General features: G+C 40.7%; 1 protein-coding gene across 1 annotated transcript; it reads right to left on the bottom strand.

Moving 5' to 3' along the window:
* Positions 1-605: 605 nt before the first annotated feature.
* dnttip2 (deoxynucleotidyltransferase, terminal, interacting protein 2) lies at positions 606-22,217 on the bottom strand. The gene is made up of 7 exons (XM_072574640.1): positions 22,067-22,217; positions 12,824-13,581; positions 10,543-10,681; positions 7,508-7,603; positions 7,036-7,200; positions 5,682-5,791; positions 606-1,686 (listed from the first exon to the last, which is right to left on the bottom strand). The coding sequence occupies exons 1-7, from the start codon at positions 22,211-22,213 to the stop codon at positions 1,593-1,595; spliced, it is 1,509 nt and encodes a 502-aa protein (XP_072430741.1). The 5' UTR covers positions 22,214-22,217; the 3' UTR covers positions 606-1,592.
* Positions 22,218-23,546: the final 1,329 nt, after the last annotated feature.

Here is a 23,546-nt window from a genome sequence, read left to right as displayed (position 1 = left end):
GTGTATTTCTCTTTTGCAAATAGAGATGAGAAGTATTCATTTAAGACATCACCCACATCCATTGGCTCCAAGCATAGGTTGCCCCTACATGTTTGAGAAAGGAATGACACAGGGGATCCCTGTGGTTTGAAGCCTTTAAAAGGAATGTACTTTCTAAAATACAGTGATGCTCTTTGGCAAAGGAACATTTGAGACATGGAGCATTCTTATTTTGTCTAAACTTATTGATATTAATACTTTCATGACTATACTGTATACATCTTTATTTGTATTTTTCAAAATTGGATTTTCTCTGCTAGGAAGTGAATAACTCACTCCGCAGAAAGGAATGGATCCTCTATTTCATAAATATGCATCAATTACAGTATGGTACAGAAAGAAACTGTACAAAACATTGCTTTAATCCTCAATGTTCTGTATCCTTAAACAAATTTGGTTTACTCTAGTTAACTTGATGTTATGTTTTGCTCAAAAAACAATGAAATAATCCAATAGGATGAATGAAGTAATGCTAATAAATCAAGAGGCTAGTTAAACAAGTCCACACATTTGAATTAAGAGTAAATTGAAGACCATATGAATATTCCTTGCTGGAAGGTTGCAACTTGATAACATTGTCATTTTTATTTTGCTTGTAGAACATAAGTACAAGCATGAGAGAAATAAAGCATAAACCTTTCTTCATGAATGATCAGAGATATTAAGAGCCCACTTGGTGAAACTTGTGGGTACATCATTTCTTCTAGTGGGTGAGTTCTCATTTAGTTAAAACTAGACATAATTCAGTATATAAATTACAAAGTATTTCCCATCATAGCCTTAGAAACATCACATTTCACCTTTATGAATTTCAGAGGGTGCATCATATCGTATAATAAACAAGCTTTAATTCAAGGTGGGCATAGTATTAATTCAAGCCCAATTCTATAAGGCATTCCTTATTAGGTCAAAAACTGCAATTGCCTGTCACACAGACAAAGTTCAGGGTTACAGTATGTAAATATTGCAAAGAATCCCATTCTTGCATTCAATATCTACTGAACACAATGTTTGTCATTCTTATGAACTGATAAATAACTATGATTTAATTAAAACAACAAACTGTTTAAATTTATTGCCTTATTGAAGGTGAAATATCTTTTATGTATTTATCTCAGCACAGCTGAACAGTTCTTTTATCCCCTAAACTGTATTTAGTCAAACAAGCTAATTTGCATTTATGAATAGGGGAGGGCAAGGAAGTTAGTAGCACTTTTTCACTTCTTAAATACATTAGTTGTGACTCTGGGAAAGACTTAAGAATATGGACAAGAGACGCAGGAAAGATGTGAAAAATATTGATTTTAAACAGGGGGTGTTACTGACCCAGAATTCTAAGCCTACAGGGGCTGTGGAAGTAGAGTTGAAAAATGATTTCAATGGGATCCAGACAGGTCCTTGAAGGAAATTGATTTTCAGGACCATGAGAATGGAGTTGACTGGGTTGCTCAAAGCACTGACTTGCTGAGTCAAACAATCTTCTTCTGTGCTGAAACATCAAGAAACTAGAACATTATCCAGAACAAGGCACTTGGTCAATCTTGCTTCAGAAGTTAATTCTTAAACTTTTTCTTCTTGCGATTCTTTTTGCCTGCAGCAAGAGCTGTTTTTTCTGCAATGATCTGCTGATACTTTCTCTTGTTATACCTGAAACAAGACAAACACACACTTTGCAATCGTTTTTACTAGCAATACAGTCGATAAAAATACCGCATTCATAAGTAACTGGATAACCAGCTTACTTAAGACTTATTAAAGCATTATAAATACGCAAGTGACATAATATTATATATTTTTAAAAGTACGTTAATACGACTGTTCAGATAATATAAAGCATATAACAATTGCAGCCAGGAGTAATGTGACGATTCAAGGTTTGTTGACTCCAACCAACTAGAAATCAGACTGGCATATTATAGCTTCCAAAACATTTTAAATTTGACTCCCCTTTGGACAACATAATGGATATTTAAAGTGACATCTATGCTTTAAACACAAACACAGGAGACTGTAAGAAACCCCCACACAGTTTTACAGCATAATTAACATTGTTTTGTAGCTGATTCATAGTTAACATAGCAACCATTTCAAATGTAATCAGTACACAGCTGTGAAAGCCCGCATTACAATCAGAACTCCCCAGGAAGGACTCAGAGGCAGCTATGACAAAGAGAGCTCTCAGCTCAACGGAAAGGCTTCCATCAGCAATCAACCAGCGTCCTGAGCCAATACAGTCCAGACAATCCGTAAGTGCCACTAGCTGGGACAATGGCCAGGAAGCATGTCCCCTCATCACAACTTGCCAGGAAGTGTGACCCCCAAACCGTGTCTCGCCAGGAATCGTGGGCAGATTTTTGACACTTTGGGAAATATGATCAGGACTGCGACACTCAGACATCAAGGCAACTGATAACCAGTGAGAATGAGTCTGCAGAGGAATACAGACAGGCTAAATGAGGGGGCAGAAACTTGGCAAGTAGAATATAATATGGAAAAATGGGTGGTTATGCACTTTGGCAAGAAGAATGCAGGAACTGAATCTTACTTAAATGGAGAAAGACTGCAAAAAGTTACAGTATTGAGGGATTATGGAGTTCTCTTGCCTAAATCACATAAAGCTAGCATCCAAGTTCAGCAGGTAATAAGGAAGTAAAAGGATTGCTGGCCTTTATTTCAAAGGGAATAGAGTAGAATAGAGTTTAATGTGGAAAAGTGTGAGGTGATTCACTTTGGAAGCAGTAACAGGAATGCAAAGTATGGGCGACTGATAAGATTCTTCATAGTGTAGATGAGCAGAGACATCTCTGTATCCAGGCACATAGATTCATGAAAGTTGCTACCCAGGTTGATAGGGTTGTTAAGAAGGCATATGGTGTGTTAGCTTTTACTGGTAGAGGGATTGAGTTTTGGAACCACGAGGTCATGCTACAGCTGTACAAAACTCTGGTGCACCCACATTTGGAGTATTGCGTACAGTTCTGGTCACCACATTATAGGAAGGATGTGGAAGCTTTGGAAAGGGTTCACAGGAGATTTACTAGGATGTTGCCTGGGTATGGAGGGAACATATTATGTGGAAAGGCTGAAGGACTTGAGGCTGTTTTTGTTAGAGAGAAGAAGGTTGACAGGCCACTTAAATGAGACATATAAGATAATCAGAAGGTTAGATAGCATGGAAATAGGTTAGAGCCTATTTCCTCGGATGGCGATGGCTAGCATGAGGGGACATAGCTTTAAATTGAGTGGTGATAGATAAGGACAGACGTCAGAGGCAGTTTCTTTCCTCAAGAGTAGCAGGGGTGTGGAACACACTGCCTGCAATAGTAGTAAACTCGCCAGTTTTAAGGGCATTGAAATGGTCATTGGATAGGAATATGGACAAGAATGGAATAGCATAGGTTAGACAGGCTTCAGATTGGTTCCGCAAGTCAGAACAACATCGAGGGCTGAAGGGCCTGTACTACGCTGTAATGTTCTATGTTCTCCTTTCTAAAAAAGGACCAAGTTTTGCTAAAAATATACATGGCACTAGTCAGACCACAAGAGGAATACTGTGAATAATTTTGGGAAAAATATTTTGGCATTGGAGGCAGTCCAGGAAAGATTTACTAGACTGATACCAGGCATCCAGGGAATGTCTTATGAGAAAAGGTTGAGTTTGTACTCATTGGAAGTTACAAAGATCCAAGGCAACCATATTAAAACATACAAGATTGTTAGGGACTTGACAAGGCAGATACCAGGAGGTCGTTTCCATTGTTGTGGTGTCTACAAACTGAAGGTATAATCTCAGAATAACCTTCAACGAGTAAGGCAAAAGAGGAGGAAGAATTTCCTCTCTGAGAAGACAGTGAGCCTGTGAATTTTTTTTTACTACAGAGGGCCACTAAGGTTAGGTTATTACATATATTCAAGGCAGAAACAGTCAGATTTTTAACCAGTAAATGAATCAAAGATTTATGCGGAGAAAGCAAGGCAGTAGAGCGGAGGATCAAAATTATTTTCAAAATTGGCTAACATGTCACAAACCTAGTCAGTTTATCTTTGAATGTTACTAATATACTTACTAAGGATTTACATAAATATACAAAAACAGAAAGTGCTGGAAAAGCTCAACAGGTGTGGCAGCATCTGTGGAGAGAAAACAGAGTTAACGTTTCAAGTCCAGTGACCTTTCTCCAGAACAGTTTTGAGGAAGGGTCACTGGACCCAAAATGTTAACTCTGATTTCTCTCCATAGGTGTTGCTAGACCTGCTGAGCTTTTCCAGCAATTTGTTTTTGTTTCTGATTTCCAGCATCCACAATTATCTACATATGTATCTTGTCCATATGAACTTTCTGAAGATAGTTGATTAGGTTCCACATGAAAAAAAAATTTGTAAAACTGTAAGTGCACAGAATTATAAGTAACTTTGTATATAGATTGGTAATTTGTTGGGAGCTCAGAGTCAAAAACAAAAGCTCTCCAACTCCAGGGATGTTGTTCCCCAGGGATCTGCAGCAGATATACTAATGAAAAGGCTGAGTGGAGCTTCTCTCTCCAATCTTGCCAATGACACTAACTTAGGACGCACTTTAAATACTTGCGGATTGGAACAGAAATTTACAAAGGGACAGAATTTTGTCTGCTCATTTGTCTAATGTGTGATGGAACTCAATGTGGGGAAGTACAATGCTTTGGGCTCAGGATCTAAATGGCAATTTGCATATTTTCTTTACAATGAATATTAATGGTATGATAATCTTAATACTCTGGTGGAGCAGGGAAATTTAGATGTCCACATACAGGAAACGATAAAGACTAGTACCTAGGTAGGTAAGAAGGTTCATTGAATGTTGGCCTTTATCACAAGATGTTTGAAATTTGAAAGTAAGGAAGTACCTCATTCTGATAGAAGGTCATCAACCTGAAACATTAACTCGGTTTCTCCATCCACAAATGCTGCTAGACCTGGTTAGTATTCTAGCATTTTCTGTCTTATTTTCAGAATTCATAACAACTATTCATTGAAGCTGCTGTTCATTTTTGCTTTTTAAAATTTAATCTTTATAACCCTCTATTCCCATCTCGTTCGCATGCTTGTCCAGCTTCCCTCTAAATGTTCCTATGCTCTTCACTTTAATCACAATGATTTCCACATTCTCACTACCTCACTCTGGGTAAAGAGGTCATTTCTGGATTCCCTATTTGATACTGTGATGGCTATCTTGGGTCATATTAATGCTGCCTGACCTGCTGCGCTTTTCCAGCAACACACTTTTCAACTCTGGTCTCCAGCATCTGCAGTCCTCACTTTCTCCTAATTGATCTTAACCTACTGCGAATCCTCTTGCAAGGATGCCTACCTTGAAGAAGCTCTCCTCCCTCTACAAGGATCTCAGTGAGTCCCTCTCTCACTGCACCCCCCAGGTCATCTCCTCTGCCAGATGCTGTCTGACCTGCTGCGCTTTTCCAGCACCACACTTTTCAACTCTGGTCTCCAGCATCTGCAGTCCTCTCTTTCTCCTCATATTAATTTTCATCATGCTTTTCCCATAAGAGGAAATTTCTCTGCATATCCATTCCACCAAAACCATTCATAATTTCAAAGACCTCTACTGGGCAACTTGTTTCAAGAGAGAAGGCTGAAAAAAGGCATACCGTCTGAATTCCGCATCTGCCAGAAGCTCCTCCACCATTGTTCGTTTTCTTTCTTTCTTCGGAACACGAGAATGATAGAAGTCTACTGGATTGTCCAGAATTGTACCAACCTACAAAAAAAGATAGTTGAGTGTAATATTACCTGGAAGACTAAGTTTAAAGAAGTTATACTGAAATGACGCCTGCATGAATTAATAGCATCTAGAAATATGTTTGAACTCTTTAATGAAGAGTATCAACACCAGATTTAATTTTTTCGTGTTGCATTTTTCTAATATAAAGTTGGTTTTGATTGATCTCAGCTTTGTTTTCTGCTACTTCTACCACCGTGGGGAGGATAAAGGAATAATTTCAGAGATTGCTCTCCACAATTAGCAGCACAGGTAGAAACTGGACAACAGGTTAAGGGGATAACGTGTGTGTTGCTCATATTGAGGATTTAACAGAGGGTCAGGGAAACTATTGCGTCTAGTTGAGGAGTCTTCGATTTAAAATGAGGACGATACGATAAGTTTCACAAAATCTCTTTTTACAGATGTTTTTGGACTTGGAAATACTTTGTCACATCATGAGCTTGAGACAGGGACCATTGAAAGGCCAGGTAAGGACTGTGGAAATATCACTACCAATTCTGGATGATCTCCCTATCCGAGCAAACTTTTCAGAATATTCACTAGCTAATTAACAGATGCAGAAAGCTATGACTAACTTTCTCCTCCTCTCTAGACTAGAAATTCTGATAGCAATTATAATGTTGGCACAGTGCTAAATTAGACCATTTTACCCAATAAGGATCCAAGCTCAAATCTGTCTGGTGCCTATTGCTCAGCTCCAGTCTCTGGAGATGGCTTTACCCTAAGGCAACACGATATCAAATTTGAAACCTTGATTATAATTTCCTACATTGCAGCTAATATTGTAATTACAGCCCTCATTTTCGGCATAATCAGTTGCTTCTGAACAGTGTGGGACTCTTTGCTTCAGTGCCCAGCAGTGCACTGTTTATGCACTGTAGGTAATCTCAGGCTCAATGTCCAGTATCATGGGTTCAAGCTATTCCTCTCTGTATTGCATGCTTACAAGTAGGCTCACCATCAAAGAGATAATTGATGCAAAACTAACTTTGCCTCCTAATGTACTGTCTTCTCAAACTGAGTCAGTAGGTAGAATGATAATCACGTATAGCTACAGAGCTTCCACCATGCTTAATGGTTTAGAAGTCTGAGTACTTTGATATATTTTGCAAAAGCAACTTTAATAATTGCTATATATTACAAGTTGGCTTTATTACAGATAAAACTAGAAGTTCCAAATGCATCACATTATATAGCTGTCCTTACCAGCTAATACATACCTGGAAGTATTTAGGGAAGCCTTCACGGTCGTTCTTCTTGTAGAAACGCTTGGGGTTGATTGCTGCCCTCATTTTTAGTGCCTTCAGGTCATTCTTCAATTCATCAGTTATTTCAGGAGCTTTCATATTGTACCAGCCATCGCCTGCTGTATTTGCACGTTCTACCTAAAGGAACAAAAGAAAGATTGAAATAAAGACAGGCTATTAAAGGCATAGCAATCTACAGGGATTCGTTTGCATTAATTTGAAGTTTACATTTTTATTTTAATCAACCTGTTCACAGATGCTATTGCACACAGCTGGAGCAGGTGGGACTTGAACCTAGGCCTCCTGGTTCAGAGGTACGGATACTATCATTTCACCACCCAGAAGTTTAAGCTTGTTCCTAAATACAGTGATATTATCAGACAGACACAGAATGAACAAACGATGGCTACATGTTAATTACTAATGCCACAGACTCCGTACCTACCCTGCGTTTTTTCTTCAGTTGACGGATGGACTCTTTTAAAAGTGGAACACTATCTTGTTTTTCAAATTCTGGTGTCAGGATGGTATTTGCCAACAGCTAAGGAACAGAAACATCAATTTTAAAATAATTCATGCAGAAAATGCTATCATTTATTTGAATATCAAACACATTATGGCATTACTAAGCTCTAATTGCTACTCCAGCCAAAAGCTGGCATGTTCCCTAGTGCATATCTTAATGTCCAGTTTAGACAGATACAGAACATTAAAGAGAAAAGTAAATTATTCCCTCTCCTCTCCTGAAAGTTCCAGAGACTCTTCCCTATGGTTCAACCTCCTCTTGTACTTTGTTAAAATGGCTATTTATGGCCCTAGGCACGGAGTATTGGCATTTATGGATGAAAAGTGATGTTCTCACAATTGAGCCTAATTCTGACCGAAAAGTGATGTTCTCACAATTGAGCCTAATTCTGACCACGCATCTTTCAAATAAAAGACACCAAGTGGTAAGAGGGTAAATATCTGAAATGAATCATACTAATAAGAAATTGATATTAGCCAATTCCTCTTAGTCTCACTGTACCCCTTATTTATTGTTAACATGCTCAAACCACCTCTCCATTATGTATAATAACCCTGGCACAACGACTGAAATTAATTCACTTCATTTAGCTGGTATCAAAATCTCAAAGTTGATGCCATTTTTGTCTTGGCTTCAAACAATGGTTAGAATTGATGAACCAAGTTTTCCAACAAAAGGAAAAAATATCGAAAGCATGCTGACTGACCTAAAAGTAACATACACAGACAGTGCTGGAGAAAAACAGGTCTAGCAGCATTTGTTGAAAGAAAAACAGAGATTACGTTTCAAGTTATGCCACCCTTCATTAGAACATTGTAAACGAAGGACTTGAAACATTAACTTGGAAAAAGTTCCGTCTTGGGACGTGGGAATTGTTGACAGAGCCAGCATTTACTGTTTATCCCCAATTGTACAGCCTTTTTGACAAAACGTGACTTGTTATAGGTAGTGAATTCCAGGTCGTTATCACTTGCTGTGTAAAAAAATGTTCTTGTGCACATTCCAGCTACATCTCATGCCCAAAATCCTTAAATCTAGGCTCCCTCACCTTGTACCATCAGCTAATGGAAACACCCTTTCCTGGTCTACCTTATCTAAAAGCTACCAGAATTTTCCAAATTTTCAATCTCCTCTCAATTTCCTTTGTCCAAGAAGAACAACCCAGTTTCTCCAATGTAAGCCCATAGCTAAAATACCTCAACCTTGGAACCATTCTGGTATATCTCTTCTTCATTCTCTCAAGAACCTCATATTCATTCTAAATTGTGGGGACTAGAAGTCTAGTTGGGATGGAACCAGAGCTTTCTGAATGCTTTATTAATCAATGCCTCTATTTAATCTGACAGTATTGAAGAAGTTTGATAGTATCATTAGGTTGGTTCCGGAGTTGAGAGGGCTGGCTTATGAGGACAGATGGAGTAGACTGGGACTATACTCATTGGAATTTAGAAGAATGAAAGAGGATCCTACAGAAACATAAAAAATATGAAGGGAATAGATAAATATAGAAGGAGGGAGGTTGTTTCCACTGATGTAAGGGGGCATAGCCTCAACATAAGGAGGAAACAGCTTTAGGACTGATTTAAGGAGGAACTTCTTCATCCAAAGTTGTGAATCTGTGGAATTCCCTGACAAGTGAAGGAGTTGAGGCTACTTTGTTAAATTTTTCAAGGTTAAGATTGATAAATATTTGAGCAATAAGTGAATTAGGGGCTATAGTGAGCAGGCGGGTACGTGGAGCTGAGTTCGTGAAAAGATCAGCCATGATTTTATTGAATGACAGAGTAGGCACGACAGGCCAGATGTTCCTATTTCTTGTGATCTTATGTTGCATTCTTTTGTTCTATCCAAGATAAAGCAGCCTGCTTAGCTGGCACCCTAACCTTCACTCTCTCCACCACTGAAGCGCAATGACAACATGTGCAGCACCTGAAAGATGCAGTTCAACAACTCACCAAGGGTCATAGAGATGTACAGCACAGAAGCAGACCCCTTGGTCCAACTTGTCCATGCCAACCATATATCCCAACCCTGTATCTTCCAAACACACAACTGTTTCACAAGAAGCAGACAGTCAGCAGATACATGGGAACTCTGCCATCTGCAAATCCCTCTCCAAGCCACTTGTGATCCTGACTTGCAAATATAATGCCATTCCTTCACTGTTGCTGGTTCAAATTCCCTGAAAACTCCTTCCCTAACAACACAGTGGACATCCCACACCACATGGTCTACAGCAAATCAAGACAGCAGCACCTTCTCAAGGGCAGTTTGGGGTGGGCAATAAATTCAAGCAATGTTCACATCCCATGAATGACTAAAACAAAAATTAAACAGGCATAAATACATATCCTTTGTCAACCACATTCTCAACATGTCCTGCCACCTTCAAAGGTCTGAGCGTATGTACACACACTCTGAGGTCCTCTGCCTCCATACTCCAGAACTCTGGCATCAAGCCTTTACTGCCTTACCCTATACCTTCTACCAGTATCATCTTTGTGCACAACATTAGTGAATCATATGAGGGGAAAGAAAAAGACAGAGGGTGGTGGTGGAGGGCTGCTTTTCAGACTGGAGGCCTGTGACCATCGGTGTACCACAAGGATCGGTGCTGGTCCACCACTTTTTGTCATTTATATAAATGACTTGGATGTGAAGATTCTGTACATTTTGTGTAAATCATTAGTTCAAATTACTCTAAACACCAGTGACAAAACCTGAAGCCATCAAAATACTTCATAATGGTGTTGCACAGGCCAAAAGACTCTCTGCAGCCACAGACCGTGGTCAGAAAGAGAGTGTATGCAAAAATACATTGCCCCTGCTTGTTCAGTTTGACACAGCAAAAATGAAAAATTACAAACGCCTGACTTCCTGACGCTGCACTGCCCATAGTGAGTTAATATTAAACCAAGGATGGGATACAGCTCAGAAAGCACCCAGCATCTTACCTCATCACTTTCCTTTTGCTCCTTTAATTTTTTAAAAGCTTTTGCCTTAGGGCCCTGTTTTTCAGGATCAAAGCTTATGTACAGACCACCTAGTTCTGTCAGATTAAGTCCTGGATCAATTTTGCTTGACAATTTGATTCTGAAATATAAAAGAAATTAAACAAGTTCACCAACTTATTCATTAGAAGCTCAGCTGCAAAAGTTAAATCATTCCAACACAAAATGTGGGCTGAATAGAATGGACCAGTATAGAAGAATAAGGTAATCTTTCACCTGACGAAAGCTCGTGATTTCAAATAAACCTGTTGGACAATAACCTGGTGTCATGTGACTTCTGACTTTAGTCCACCCCAGTCTAACACTGGCATCTCCACATCTTTAATATATCTAACTTAACCTACACAGGACGAGAGCCACTTGCGGTAACGTATTCCACAGATTCACGAACCTCAGAAGAAATTCCTTCTCTTCTCTGACTTAGACAGATGACTGCTTAATCTAAGATTACACCCTCTGGTCCTGGACTCTCCCACAAGACAAAACCATAGGATGTAAGAACAGGAGTAGGCCATTTGGCCCACTGAGTGTGCTCGGCGTAAATGAGGGCAGGACTGATCTGATAATCCTCAACTCCTTGATAGTCTAGTGATGTTATCTCTAGACTATTAATCCAGAGCCTCGAACAATGTTCTGGGAACCCAGTTTCAAATCCCACCATGCAGGTTTGAATTCAATAAAGATGTAGAATTAAGAATCTAACTGCAATACTGTTGTTGATTATCCAGAAAAACAATTCACCATCTGGTTCACTAAAGTCCTTTAGGAAAGAAGCTTTTACTTTTCCTTTGGCTGGCCTACATGTGATTCCAGAACCACAGTAATGATGTTGACACTTAACTGCCCTCTGGACATTTAGAGATGGGAAATAATTGTGAGCCTGACCAGTGCCACCCACATCCTGTGAATTTTTTAAAATCACCATTATCCTTGACCACCTTACTGATTAAAAAGCTCTGCCTTTAATATACAACTTCTCAGCATCTAATCTGTCAAGCTTCCTAAGAATCTGATTTTCAATAAGATCGCCTCTCATGATACATTCAAGACTGTGATGGAATACTCTCTGTGGATTCACAGAGACACTGAAGAAGCTTGACACCATTCAGGGCAAAGCAACCTGCTTTGGAATTTACTTCCTCCAGCACAAACACATCTGAACCATCTAGAAGGATAAAGGCACCATCACCTGCAGATGCCCCTCCAAGTCACTCACCGTCCTGACGTGGAACAATATTGCTGATCCTTCAATATTGTAAAACCAAAATTCCAGAATCCCCTTCCAGCAGCACTGTGGAGGTACTCTGTACCACGGAGACCACAGCGATTCAAGAAGGCAGGTCATCATCACCAACTCTCAGGTAATTAGGGATGGGCTACAAATGTTGCAGCAGTGCCCAATCCCACTGAAGAATTTCCAAAAATATTAGTGAATGTAGAAGTATTGCCTCTTCCATACCACTGAGCATTTAGAATGAGTCCACTCATACTTTCTCTGGCTGTGCTGCCTATGTCACCCTTTCCTTGTATATTCAATTGTCTTGTCAATGTAACAAAAGCATAAATTGCTGGAAAAACGCAGCAGGTCTGGCAGTATCTATGCAGATACAGCAGAGTTAACGTTTCAGGTCCAGTTATGAAGAAGGGCCACTAGACTTGAAATGTTAACTCTGCTTTTTCTCCACAGATGCTTGCCAGACCTGTTGAGATTTTCCAGCAACTTCTGCTTTTGTTTCGGATTTATAGCATCTGCAATTCTTTAAATTTTTCTCGTCATGTGATGTGTTTCCTTCACATCTGCCATAAACAGCACCTTCCATACCACTATCACCTCAAAAGGACAAAAGCAGCAGATACATTGAGACACTGGCACCTGCAAATTCCCCTTTAAACTACTCATCACAACCTTGTAATTATGTTGCCATTTCATCGCTGTTGCTGGGTCAAAATCCTGGAACTCTCTCCCTCCCTAACAACGTGGTAGATGTACTTAAACCAAATTGACCGCAGGGATTGAAGACAGAAGCTCATCAATTTCAATTAAGGATGTGCAATAATTGCTGGTCCAGTCACTGAAGCCCACATCCTGAGTGAATAAAATAAAACTAAACTATTGACTCTGTTTCTCTCCCCATATGCTAACTGTTCTGCCAAGTATCTCCACCATGGATTGCTTTGAGAAAGTACTTTACGAATGAGTTTGCAAAACTACTGCTTTACTTACAAATTAGAATTTTTCTTCAAAGTATCACTGTGTTCATCTTCATCAAAAAAGTCATCATCGTCTTCCTCTGACTTCCTATCTCTGTCATCAGCGTCGTCCCCACTTTCAACACTCCCCTCCTTTTCGTCCCCACTTTCACCACTCCCCTCCTTTTCTTCACTCAAGTCCAAGTAATATTGTGTATCCTGATCTGCTCCTGGTCGTTTGTCAATCACAAACAGGTCGCTACCCGTTGCCAAGGGGCTTCCTGCTGTGTCAGGTATAAAGGCAGAGGGTTCAGATGAAACATTAGGTTTGGATGTAACATTTATACTGGATTCTTCCAAAAACGTTCCACTGCCACCATCCTCCAAAGTGTCTTTTTCTTCATCGCTGCTAAGCTGCAAACTGATAATGGGTGGAGTTGCACTTTGGGTTTTATTATTTAAATTTTTCTCTGTATCCTCCTGTTCCTCAACATTTGCCTCTTCATCAATCAGGTTAATTTCATACACTTCTGTTCTGCATAGCTTGTCCTCTCCAGTTTCTGCATTATTTTCTCCGATGGTCCTTTCTGAACATTGGTCATTTACTTCCAACTTATCACTACATTCTGTTGGCTGCTCTGGACAAGGCTGTGATGCAGTTTCAATGATCTGTTTCTCTCCAACATTTTCTTGTACTTCAGATTGAGATTCCGTAACCTCTCTCAGAGGTTCAACTCTACTGCGCCTTGTCTTTCTTTGGATGGCCGGTGTTCTTGATCTAGATTCTGCCTCCTAAATAAAAAAGACAGACATAAATACGCTTATTAACTTTTACAGTAAAGCTGACAGTTGATTTATTGTAAACATTCTTCGGTAATAATTTTCATTTGCATTATTTCGGGAACCTTTCTTCGTTATACACATTTTTGCATCTTGCCGGAGACACCATGCTTGCATGTGATTGAGCTGAATAATGAGACTTGCTCCTAAATCTGAAAGTGTAATTGCTGAAACTGTTATTGTTGGGTTGTAAGAGCCAGATTATTGATCAGGAAACTGAGAAGCGAAAAACGTCAACTAACAAAATGGTCAAACCTCTCAGAACGGAATGACCAGAAAGCTGTTTGCAGAACAAGAACATCATGCCATTACATGAGGGATTCATGCCGTTATGGCACTAAATCAATTAGCATTTGGGGAGGGCAAACATGGCAAGGAAAAACCTTAAAATTGGTGGGATAATGAGAAGTGTAACTAGAGGGCAACTTGGCTTGCATCCACAGATCCTGAAGGAAGCAGGTCAGTTAGATCAGCAGATTAAGGAGGTATGTGGGATACTTGCATTTATTAGCCACACCACAGAATATAAGATCAGGAAGGTTATGTTATAACTGCAGAAGACATGAGTTAGCATGCAGCTAGAATACAGTTCTGATCGCATTATAGCAAGGATGTAATCACACACGAATGATACAGTGGAGGTTTACAAGGAATATGCCAGGGTTGGAAAGTTTTCAGCTATGAGGGAAGACCAGTTGTTTTCTGTGGAATACAGGAGGTTGAGGGAAAATTTAATTGAGCTGTACAAAATTAGGAGGGGCCTGAACAGAATGATAGTTTCTCTTAGCAGAGAAGTCAGCAATCAGAGTGTATAAGCTTAAAGTGATCAGTGTCTTCCCTCACTAAAGAGGGAAATTAATTAGTAGAAGTGTAACTCTTCTTCAATTCATGACCCTTGCTTTGTGCAGCAGTTGACTTAGTGTTTAGTGGGCAATTTAGGTTATACATCTGTGGGTTGACAGTTGGGTGGCCATTTTCTGAAACAATTATTGCAACATTAGGTACAGAGTGTAATAACTTTTCACCTGCCCAACATGGGTCTGGTGTTCATGGAAATGATACAGTGTGTAATAGTGAGGGTTTCATTATAAAGAGGGCATGAAAAAATATCAGTAAGTAAAATCAAGAAAAATCTGAGTTTTTAAAATAAATACAAAAACAGCAAGAGTTAACTTAAGAAAGAGTCCAGCCTATTGCAGACCCAAAGAGTGATGAGATGGAAAACATTGAGAGGGTTCTTAAAGAATACCTTGCATCTGTTTTCAAAAAGAGAGGGATAATGAAGAACTTGCAATTCAGAAGTGTGAAATATTAGATGGAGTTAATATAAGACTTGGCCGTTCACCTCATTATTGGGAGCCCCTGGATTCAGACTGGGGTGAATGGACTCTGGCTTTAGAGCATGGGAGGGTAAGGGAATCTCCTGGTTAGGAGATTTATTCGAGGGAGAGGTTTTGAAGTCTTTCAACCAATTAAGTCAGAAATACAGGATTCCTAATAGGGACCTTTTCCAATACTTCTAGGTTAGGGATCATATAGAGAAGAAGACCATGCTCTTGGCTCAGCCCTACAAGTCAGATATAGAGAGAAGAGTACTCTGATGTGGGGGTACTCTCTCAGTAGTACCATTTACCATCTGCATAGGGGGGAGTGCCTTGGGGGATATAGAGAGACTCCATGGGATGTGGAATCAGGAGTTAGGGGAAGAATTATATCGGAAGCATGTGAGGATATACGGGGAAATGTAAAGAAAATTTCAATATGCAATAAAGCACAAGCTATTGAAGATTCTTCACATGGCAACCAAAGAGGTTAGCAAAGTTTAAGAAAGGATCTTCTCCGGAATGTCCCAAATGTAAAATTAGCATAGGCATCCTCACACATTGCTTTTGGTCCTGTCACAAGATTCGGAGATATTGGGGTGCCATAGTGAATGAGCTGGAGAGGATCCTGGGAATTGAAGTTAAGGTGGGTCCAGTGTCCCTTCTTTTGGGACTGCCGAATCTGCTCTCTCTGGGTGAGCACAGGAAGAGGTTATTTAATATTCTTACACACTGTACGAGGAAGAATATTCTAATGAATTGGATATCAGAAAAACCTCCAGGTCTTGCAGGGTGGTGCAGACTTGTGATGGAGCACGTCCTCCAAGATTATCTGACAAGTGTGGTGCACCACGGAACAGAGCAATTTTATAAGACATGGCAGCCATTTCTAAAAGACATAGACATGGGCGTTTTGGGGATACTGATTCGGGTCTTTAGATAGCTACGAGGGCCATATATGGTGGTCCAAATGGAGGAGACCTAGTAAATAAATAACTGTTGCTCCGGTGGATGGGAGCTTTGGTGGAGGTGCAGTGAGTGGAGTAGAGTAGTGTAATGTAATGTAATTTTATTTTATTGGATTGTAAGTTAATTTAATACTATTTCATTCAATTTGAATTTATTCTAACTCAGGTTAAGTTAATATGAGACGATTGTATCCCGAAGAGTAGTAGGGAGTTGATTGTTAACATTACTGTAGTATAATAATGTGATATTATTTCTACTTTTCTGTATTTTTGTACTTTTATAACTTTTTGCTTTCTTTTTTGTGAAAGAGTAATATATAATAAATGTAAATAAAAGATGGAGTTAATATAGTGAGAGTGGAACTAATAAGGGATTTAAAAAATTGAAAATAATTAAATGACCATGCCCAGGCAAAACATTGCCTGATCATAACAAATGAGAATAGGAGTAGGTTGTTTGACCTCTTGAGGTTGTTAAGGGAATTAAAAGAAACAGAAGACACCTCGACTATCATTTTCCACTTTCTCCGGTTCCAGCTGAACTGCCAAAATGCTGGAAGTCAGCTGACGTCCATCCATTGTTTAAAGGGGGATATACTGAGTAAGTATAAGTTAGTCAGCCTAACAATGATTTTGAGAAAATTACTGGAAAGGATTCTGATGGATAAGATTAATCTATGTATTTCTAAATGAAGATTTATCAGTCTATCAGCAGTGATTTGCGAAGGGAAAGTTATGATTAACAAGCATGACGGACCTTTTCAAGGAGATACCGAGGATTGTCAATGAGATTAATGAATTTGATGTAATCCAAATGAATTTTGGCAAAGGTTTTGATAAAGTCTGACATGACAGACCAGTCCTGAAAGTGAAAGCCCATGGGAGCTAAGACAAAGCAGTAAGTTAGATAAAAAAATTGGCTCAGATGCTGGAAGCAAACAGTAATGAGTTTTGAGAAGATTTGTAGCTCAGGTTGAGATCCTAGATGTAGGTTTGCTCACTGAGCTGTAAGGTTCATTTTCAGACATTTTGTCACCATACTACGTAACATCTTCAGCGAGCCTCCAAATGAAGCTCTGGTGGTGTAGCATCCTTACATACGGATGAGGAAGGACACCACTTTGACTGGGTCTAGATTAGCGTGGTGCTGGAAAAGCACAGCAGGTCGACAGCATCCGAGGAGCAGGAAAGTTGAAGTTTCGGGCAAAAGCCCTTCATTCCTAATCTAATCTAGACTCTGATTGCCAGCATCTGCAGTCGTCACTTTTGCCTACCTGACCACTTTGGGACAACATATCTATCCTAGGATAAGCCAAAAGGAGACACGCACGAGAATTCCTAAAAGCTTGGCATTCCAACCGGAACTCCATCAACAAACACATTGACTTAGATCCCATTTACCACCTTGAGAAAAAGAACACGAAATGACATCACTGTAGGAAATGATGTCACTACAGGAAATGACATCACCACCCAAGGAAACCCAAACATATAAATAGAAAGCAGGCTACACCACCAGTACTTTGTTTGAGGCTCAATGAAGATGTTACCTAGTGATGAAACATCTGAAAATGTGCCTTCCAACTCAGTGAGCAAACCTACATCCAACAAACAGTAATGGTTGACAGATGTTTGTGTGAGTCAAACAGTGTTTAGTGGGGTTCTGCAGGATCAGTTTCTTTGTGTTTTGTGATATACTGTATACTAACAACTTGGACTTGAATGAAGGTATTATGATTAACCAGTTTGTGGATGATAGAGAGATTGGCCAAGTGGCTGATAATGAAGAAGAAAGCTGCAGACTGGTAGAAGTTTTCAACAGATTCTGCTACTTCCTTCTTAAGCAGTCCCTCAGGAAAGAGGATGTTTTTCTTCCACTCGGGTGTTGAGATGACCGAGGTGACTAAACAGCTGGTGAGGCAGGTGGTGTAGAATTTTGGGGGGGGGTGAGGGAAGAGAGTGCAATGCTGGGATTTTCCCACACTTCTCCTCCTGTTTGTGCTTGACTTCTATCTGGGTTTGTCAAAGATAGTCAAAACAGTTGGCTCCTTCATTGATGTATCTTCTGTAACACAGGCAGTTTTGGGGTGAATGAATGATGCTCATAAGTTGGTGAGATAATTGTTTTTTTTTTGAAGAGTCTTTTAAGTCCTTTTTTCTTTTTCTTGCCTTCTTTGTACCTTGTTGCTGTATTGATATTCAGAACAGAGAGCCTGTTTTTGGGAGTATTGTGTTAGATTATACTGCCAGACTAACTTAGCAACCAGTGTGTTTACTGAGGTTGCTGGCCTGAGAAACATCACTGATATTGCAGTGTCTTTCCTGCCAGTGGGTTTGCAGCGTTCTGCAGAGGTATTGCTGGTAATATTTCTCAAGGGATTTGAGGTGTCTGCTGTACATTGCCAGTCACTGATGGAGGGCTGGTAACTCTACTGCCTTGAAGATCATGAGCTTGGTATCAGTTTTCAGTCTTTGTTACCAAACACACTGTTAGTCAGATTGTCTCCTGAGTGCAACTTCTGACCATGTGGAATTTAATTGATTTCTAATCTCACTGAGAGGAATGGGAATTAACACACATTGTCTAGTGGACTGGTGTGGATCTTGTTAGCTGTGGTGCATGGTGGAAGCAGGTTGGTAGTGGATCTTTATTTTCTGCATATTTTATCTAAGGCTCATTCTCTCGTATGTCTCAGTGAGTGGCTGGTTGATGGTTTGGAGCTTGACCTGTGTGTGTGTGTGTGTGTGCACCTACAAGTGCTGCCTGCACACCACAGCTTGACAACAGCATGCTCTTGGTTCTGGACTTGATGTGATGCTGGTTGAACAGTTTTCTGTTTGCTTTGTAGCTTAGCAGCACACCTGTGGGTAGCTTCATGAATATGGGACAGAAAAGAATCCTGTCTGATCCTAATTACTGGACGAGGCAATGAGCAGAACAGTGGCAAATGGAATTCAATTTGGACAATGTGTGGCATGATAATGAATGCTGTTGGTAAATGTTAACATAAGAGAATACACAGTGAATGACTGGGTACTAAGGAGGATTGAGAAACAGAGCAATCTTGGAGTACACATTCACAAATTCCAGAAAGTGGATGGACAGTAAGATAAAGTGGTAAGGAAAGAATATGTAATACTTGCCTCTATTAACAAAGGCACAGAAGAGGAACTGGGAGGTTACGCTAGAATTGTACAAACCATTAACTAGACCACCAGTAGAGCATTGCACGCACTTCTAATCACTGCATTTGAGGAAACATATGAATGTACTACAGCAATAAAGAAATCAAAAGGATATTGCCTGAACTACAGTTTTATTTACAAGAAAAAACTTCATAAATTCAGGTTTATTCCTTAGAAACAGAGGTGATTGAACAGAATGTGATGTAGGTGTGTTATACTGGAGGTGCTGGCAAATTATAAATGTAGTTATGAAAGAAATTGAGGTGTGCACCAGCATGAATGTTTTACGATAGGTAGGAAAGTGTTGTGAAGGAACAAGGAGATTGCAGATAGATAGATATAGTAGGTTAGGTGAGTGGACAAAAAATTGTGAGATGGAGTTTAATTTTGAAAAATATAAAGTTGTTCACTTTGGCAAGAAGAATAATAAAGCAAAGTATTAGTTAAATAAAAATCAACTGCAAAATTCCAAGGTGCTGAGGGTTACAGATGTTCTAATGCCCAGACACAAAATATTAAAATGTAGATCAAGCAAAATATACATGATTCTGAACAGGCCTGACCAAGGTGGATGTGAAAGTAGCAGCCGAGGAGCAGGAAAATTGATGTTCCGGGCAAAAGCCCTTCATCAGGAATACAGGCAGAGTGCCTGAAGGGCAGAGAGATAAATGAGAGGAGGGTGGGGGCGGGGAGAAAGTACAATAGGTGAATGGGGGTGGGGATGAAGGTGATCCCTCAGGGAGGAGGGTGGGGGAAGGTAGCAAAGAGTACAATGGGTGAATGGGGGGGTGGGATGAAGGTGATGATAGGGTGGAATGGATAGGTGGAAAGGAAGATAGGCGGAAAGGAAGATAGGCAGGTAGAACAAGTCATGGGGACAGTGCTGAGCTGGAAGTTTGGAACAGGGGTGAGGTGGGGGAAGGGGAAATGAGGAAACTGGTGAAGTCCACATTGATGCCCTGGGGTTGAAGTGTTTAAACATTAGGGGATGTCCTTTCAGGACAGAGACAAGGAGATTTTTTTTCTCTCTCTCGCTCACTGGATTATATGACTTTGGAACACTCAAGAGGCAGGGTCATTGAATGTTTAAAGCCAAGGTAGATGGATTCTTGTTAGAGAAGGGAATCAAAGGTTATGGGTGGGTAGACAGAAATGTGGAAATCAAAACACAAATAAATCAACCATTATTTAACCGAATGGCTATCTCCTGCTCCTAATTCATATTTCATGCTGGTAGGGACACAATGGAACAAATGGCCTCCATTCCATGCTATACATTCCTATGATTCTAGGGTTTCTCTCATCTGTACTAGTCCTATGCAGCATGATTATTTTTTCATTTGCATTAAACATTTTAGCTACCACTTTGGTTCCAAGCCTGTTACTTCTATGATTTTCTAACCCTTCAGGCTTTCCTCTCCTCCAAATTCAATCCCTAGTCCAACATCCATGAATATTATGCTTCTACCAACCTTTAACTCTAAGTCCACAGTATGCTCGATGCTTCTCAAGGAAATTTTAGCATCCTCTTCTTTCCACCAGGATGGTAGAGATTGGAGGGAGAGGGAGAGACAGATACTTGGCAACTCTGACGCAATGCTGGACCAGTGGGTCAATTAGTACCCCAAAGTGGAGTTGCAGGTAGTTGGGATGGTAAAGAAGGCATTGATATGTTTGTCTTCATTGGTCAGTGCATTGAGTCTTTGACTTGGAATGTCATGTTGCTACTATACAGCACGTTGGTGAGATCTCTTTTAGAATACTGTGTTCATTTCTGATCTCGCTGCTATAGGAAAGATGTTTGAAACTTTGAAACCAGAAAAGATTTACAAGGATGGAGGGTTTGAGTTATAGGGAGAGACTGAATAGACTGGGGCTATTTCCCCTGGAGTGTTGGGGGCTGAGGAGGTGACCTTTATAGAGGTTTATAAAATCATGAGGCATGGATAGAGTGAACACCCAAGATCTTTTTCCCAGGATATGGGAGTACAAAGCTAGAGGGCATAGGTTTAGGGTGACAGGGGAAATACTTTAAAAAGACTGGAAGGGTAGCTTTTTCACACAGAGGGTGGTACATGTATGTAACCAGCTGCCAGAGGAAGTGTGGAGGCATAATTTACAACATTTAAGAGGCAGCTGGATGGGAGGATTTAGAGGGATATGGGCCAAATGCTAGCAAATGGGACTAGGTCAGTTTAGGATATCTGGTTGGTGTGCACAAGTTAGACTGAAGGATCTGTTTCCGTGCTTTGTATCTGTCTGACTCGATATCCCTTTAAAAAAATACTGTTTCCTTGCAAACACTCCCATATTATCATCCACGGTGGCCAAAGAGTGGACGATTACACCTGTAAGCTGTTGCTGGCTTGGACTGAACAAGACTCAGATGGCAACAATTCAGTTTGGATTAAATCCTTCTTGGGTAACTACATCTTCCTGTCTTGGCTCTCACCACTGGCTCACATATCTCTTTCTCTGTCCTAATCCTCTCGGCCTGAGGGTTTTCCAACCCTCTCACCCCTTTCCTTTAGAATTCTCGAACAAAGTCCTCCACCCTTTTGACCTTTCAGCCTCTGCATTGCGTGTTTCCAGGAGACAGTGAGGACTGCAGATGCTAGAGAACAGAATCGTGTGTGTATGTGTTGCTGGCAGCATCCGAGGAGCCTGACCTGCTGTGCTTTTCCAGCAACACACATGTTTCCATACCTCTGAACTCTCTCATCATTTGCTCTAACTTCCTGAGGCTGCGTCCTTCCAGCCTCCTGCTGGTCTACCTTGGATTGCAGCATCTGCTGTTATTTTTTTGTTGTGTGTCTCTGTCCCTCATCCACAGCCTGAGGGCCCCTCGCCTCAGTCTCTGACCAGACCTTCTCCCCACCCACCACCCCAACCCCCCAAAACCCGTCCCTGTCCTCTTCCCCCACCCCCACTCCGAGCTCCTCCCCCTGGGGAGAAGGTTACCTTCCCGGTCACGGTCTGCCGTCCACTCCTGGTCTGCACCATGCCGCCGTCCGTGCGCGCACCACTTCCGCCCGGTGCTCCACTGAGACTTTCCCCCGGGCACTTCCGCCCGGTGTTGCCTCGAACCGGCCACCACTGCCTTCGCATCGCACTGAGACCAAACAGACAGTCCGCACTTCCTCAGCAGCCCAGCCCAGAGAGGATGAGCAGCATTCACACATGTAAATTATACATAATTCCTGACTTTGGTCGCTCAGAGTTACATGCTCAGCGATGTTTCAGACCTCTCCATTTAATAGTGCATCATTCTCCAGGCCCCACTGCCGCTCTCTGTATAAATATTGGCTTCAGCTTCAGCCTCTGCAAAAAGGTGGCACAGATTTAGACTGGCACTTCTCTCCTGCAGACGTATTGATTTGACGCAGTTTCCATCCTTTCTTGGATCAAATTTGTAACAATTTGCTTTTTACCCTTCGATTTTTATTGGTGTAAAATTTATCAGTGCAACACAGTAATAATCCAGGTGATGGGGTCAATTTCAGGTCTGCTGATTAAAACCCATCTTGTTACAATGGCCTGGGCATTCATCAGGTGGGGTTATGGAAGGAAATGGCAGAGTATTGCTTCACTTTTTAAAAAAACAGTGCAAGATACTTCAAACATCCCATTAATATTAAAGATGATGGGAAGGAATTAAGTGCCATCACCAAAGAAGTGGTATGAGAAAAAACTAATGAGGCTAAAGGCAGAACTGTCCCTTAGCTCAGATGGCTTGCATCTGCAGATTTTTTAAAAAGGCAGCTGCTGAGATGACAGACGCATTGGTTGTAATTTTCCAAAAATCCTTTGATTCCGAAGAAGTTCCAGAGGACTACAAAAACTTCACTAGTTTCCACATCTCCCCCCCCCCACCCCCACCATCTTACCCTAGTTCCAACCTTCAAGCTCAGCACTGCCAATCTCCCTTCCCATGTATCCACTCCAACCTCCTCTCTGACCTATCACCTTCACCCCACCCCCATTCCCCTCTTGTACTCATTGCTAGCTTCTCCCCAGCACCACCTCCCACCCATTTCTCTCCACCCTGGAGGCTCCTTGCCTCTATTCCTGATGAAGGGCTTTTGCTCAAAACATAAGATTTTCCTGCTCCTCTGATGCTGCCTGACCTGCTGTGCTTTTCCATCACCACTCTAATCTATACTCTGGTTTCCAGTATCTGCAGTCCTCACTTTGCCCTACTAATACGACACCCCTATTCAAAAAGGGAGACAAAAAGAAGTCTTTGGCTTAACTATAAGCCAGAGTGGATAGAGAGGAACAAGTAGATGAATTGTATTTGGACTTCGAGCTGTTCAACAAGACCTCTCTCAAAATGTTATACCAGCTCAAACATTGTGGGCACATATTAGCATCACAGATAACTGGCTCATGGACAGGAAACAGCAAGTAGGGAATAAGGGGTTCTTTTACAGGTTGGCAA

This window comes from Chiloscyllium punctatum, chromosome 7 (genome assembly GCF_047496795.1).
Source record: "Chiloscyllium punctatum isolate Juve2018m chromosome 7, sChiPun1.3, whole genome shotgun sequence".
Lineage (NCBI taxonomy): Eukaryota > Metazoa > Chordata > Chondrichthyes > Orectolobiformes > Hemiscylliidae > Chiloscyllium > Chiloscyllium punctatum.
The sequence above is the reverse complement of the archived record's forward strand: the minus strand, read 5'-3'. Positions and strand labels throughout refer to the sequence as shown.

What these genes read in the sequence shown, in the direction of transcription:
- dnttip2 (XM_072574640.1), bottom strand. Translation starts at nt 22,213, where the DNA reads ATGCGAAGGCAGTGGTGGCCGGTTCGAGGCAACACCGGGCGGAAGTGC. An exon ending in TTGAAGAAAAATTCTAATTT is followed by an intron (nt 10,682 to 12,823) that starts GTAAGTAAAGCA and finishes TTTATATTTCAG; the next exon opens with AATCAAATTGTCAAGCAAAA. An exon ending in GCAGATGCGGAATTCAGACG is followed by an intron (nt 1,687 to 5,681) that starts GTATGCCTTTTT and finishes GTCTTGTTTCAG; the next exon opens with GTATAACAAGAGAAAGTATC.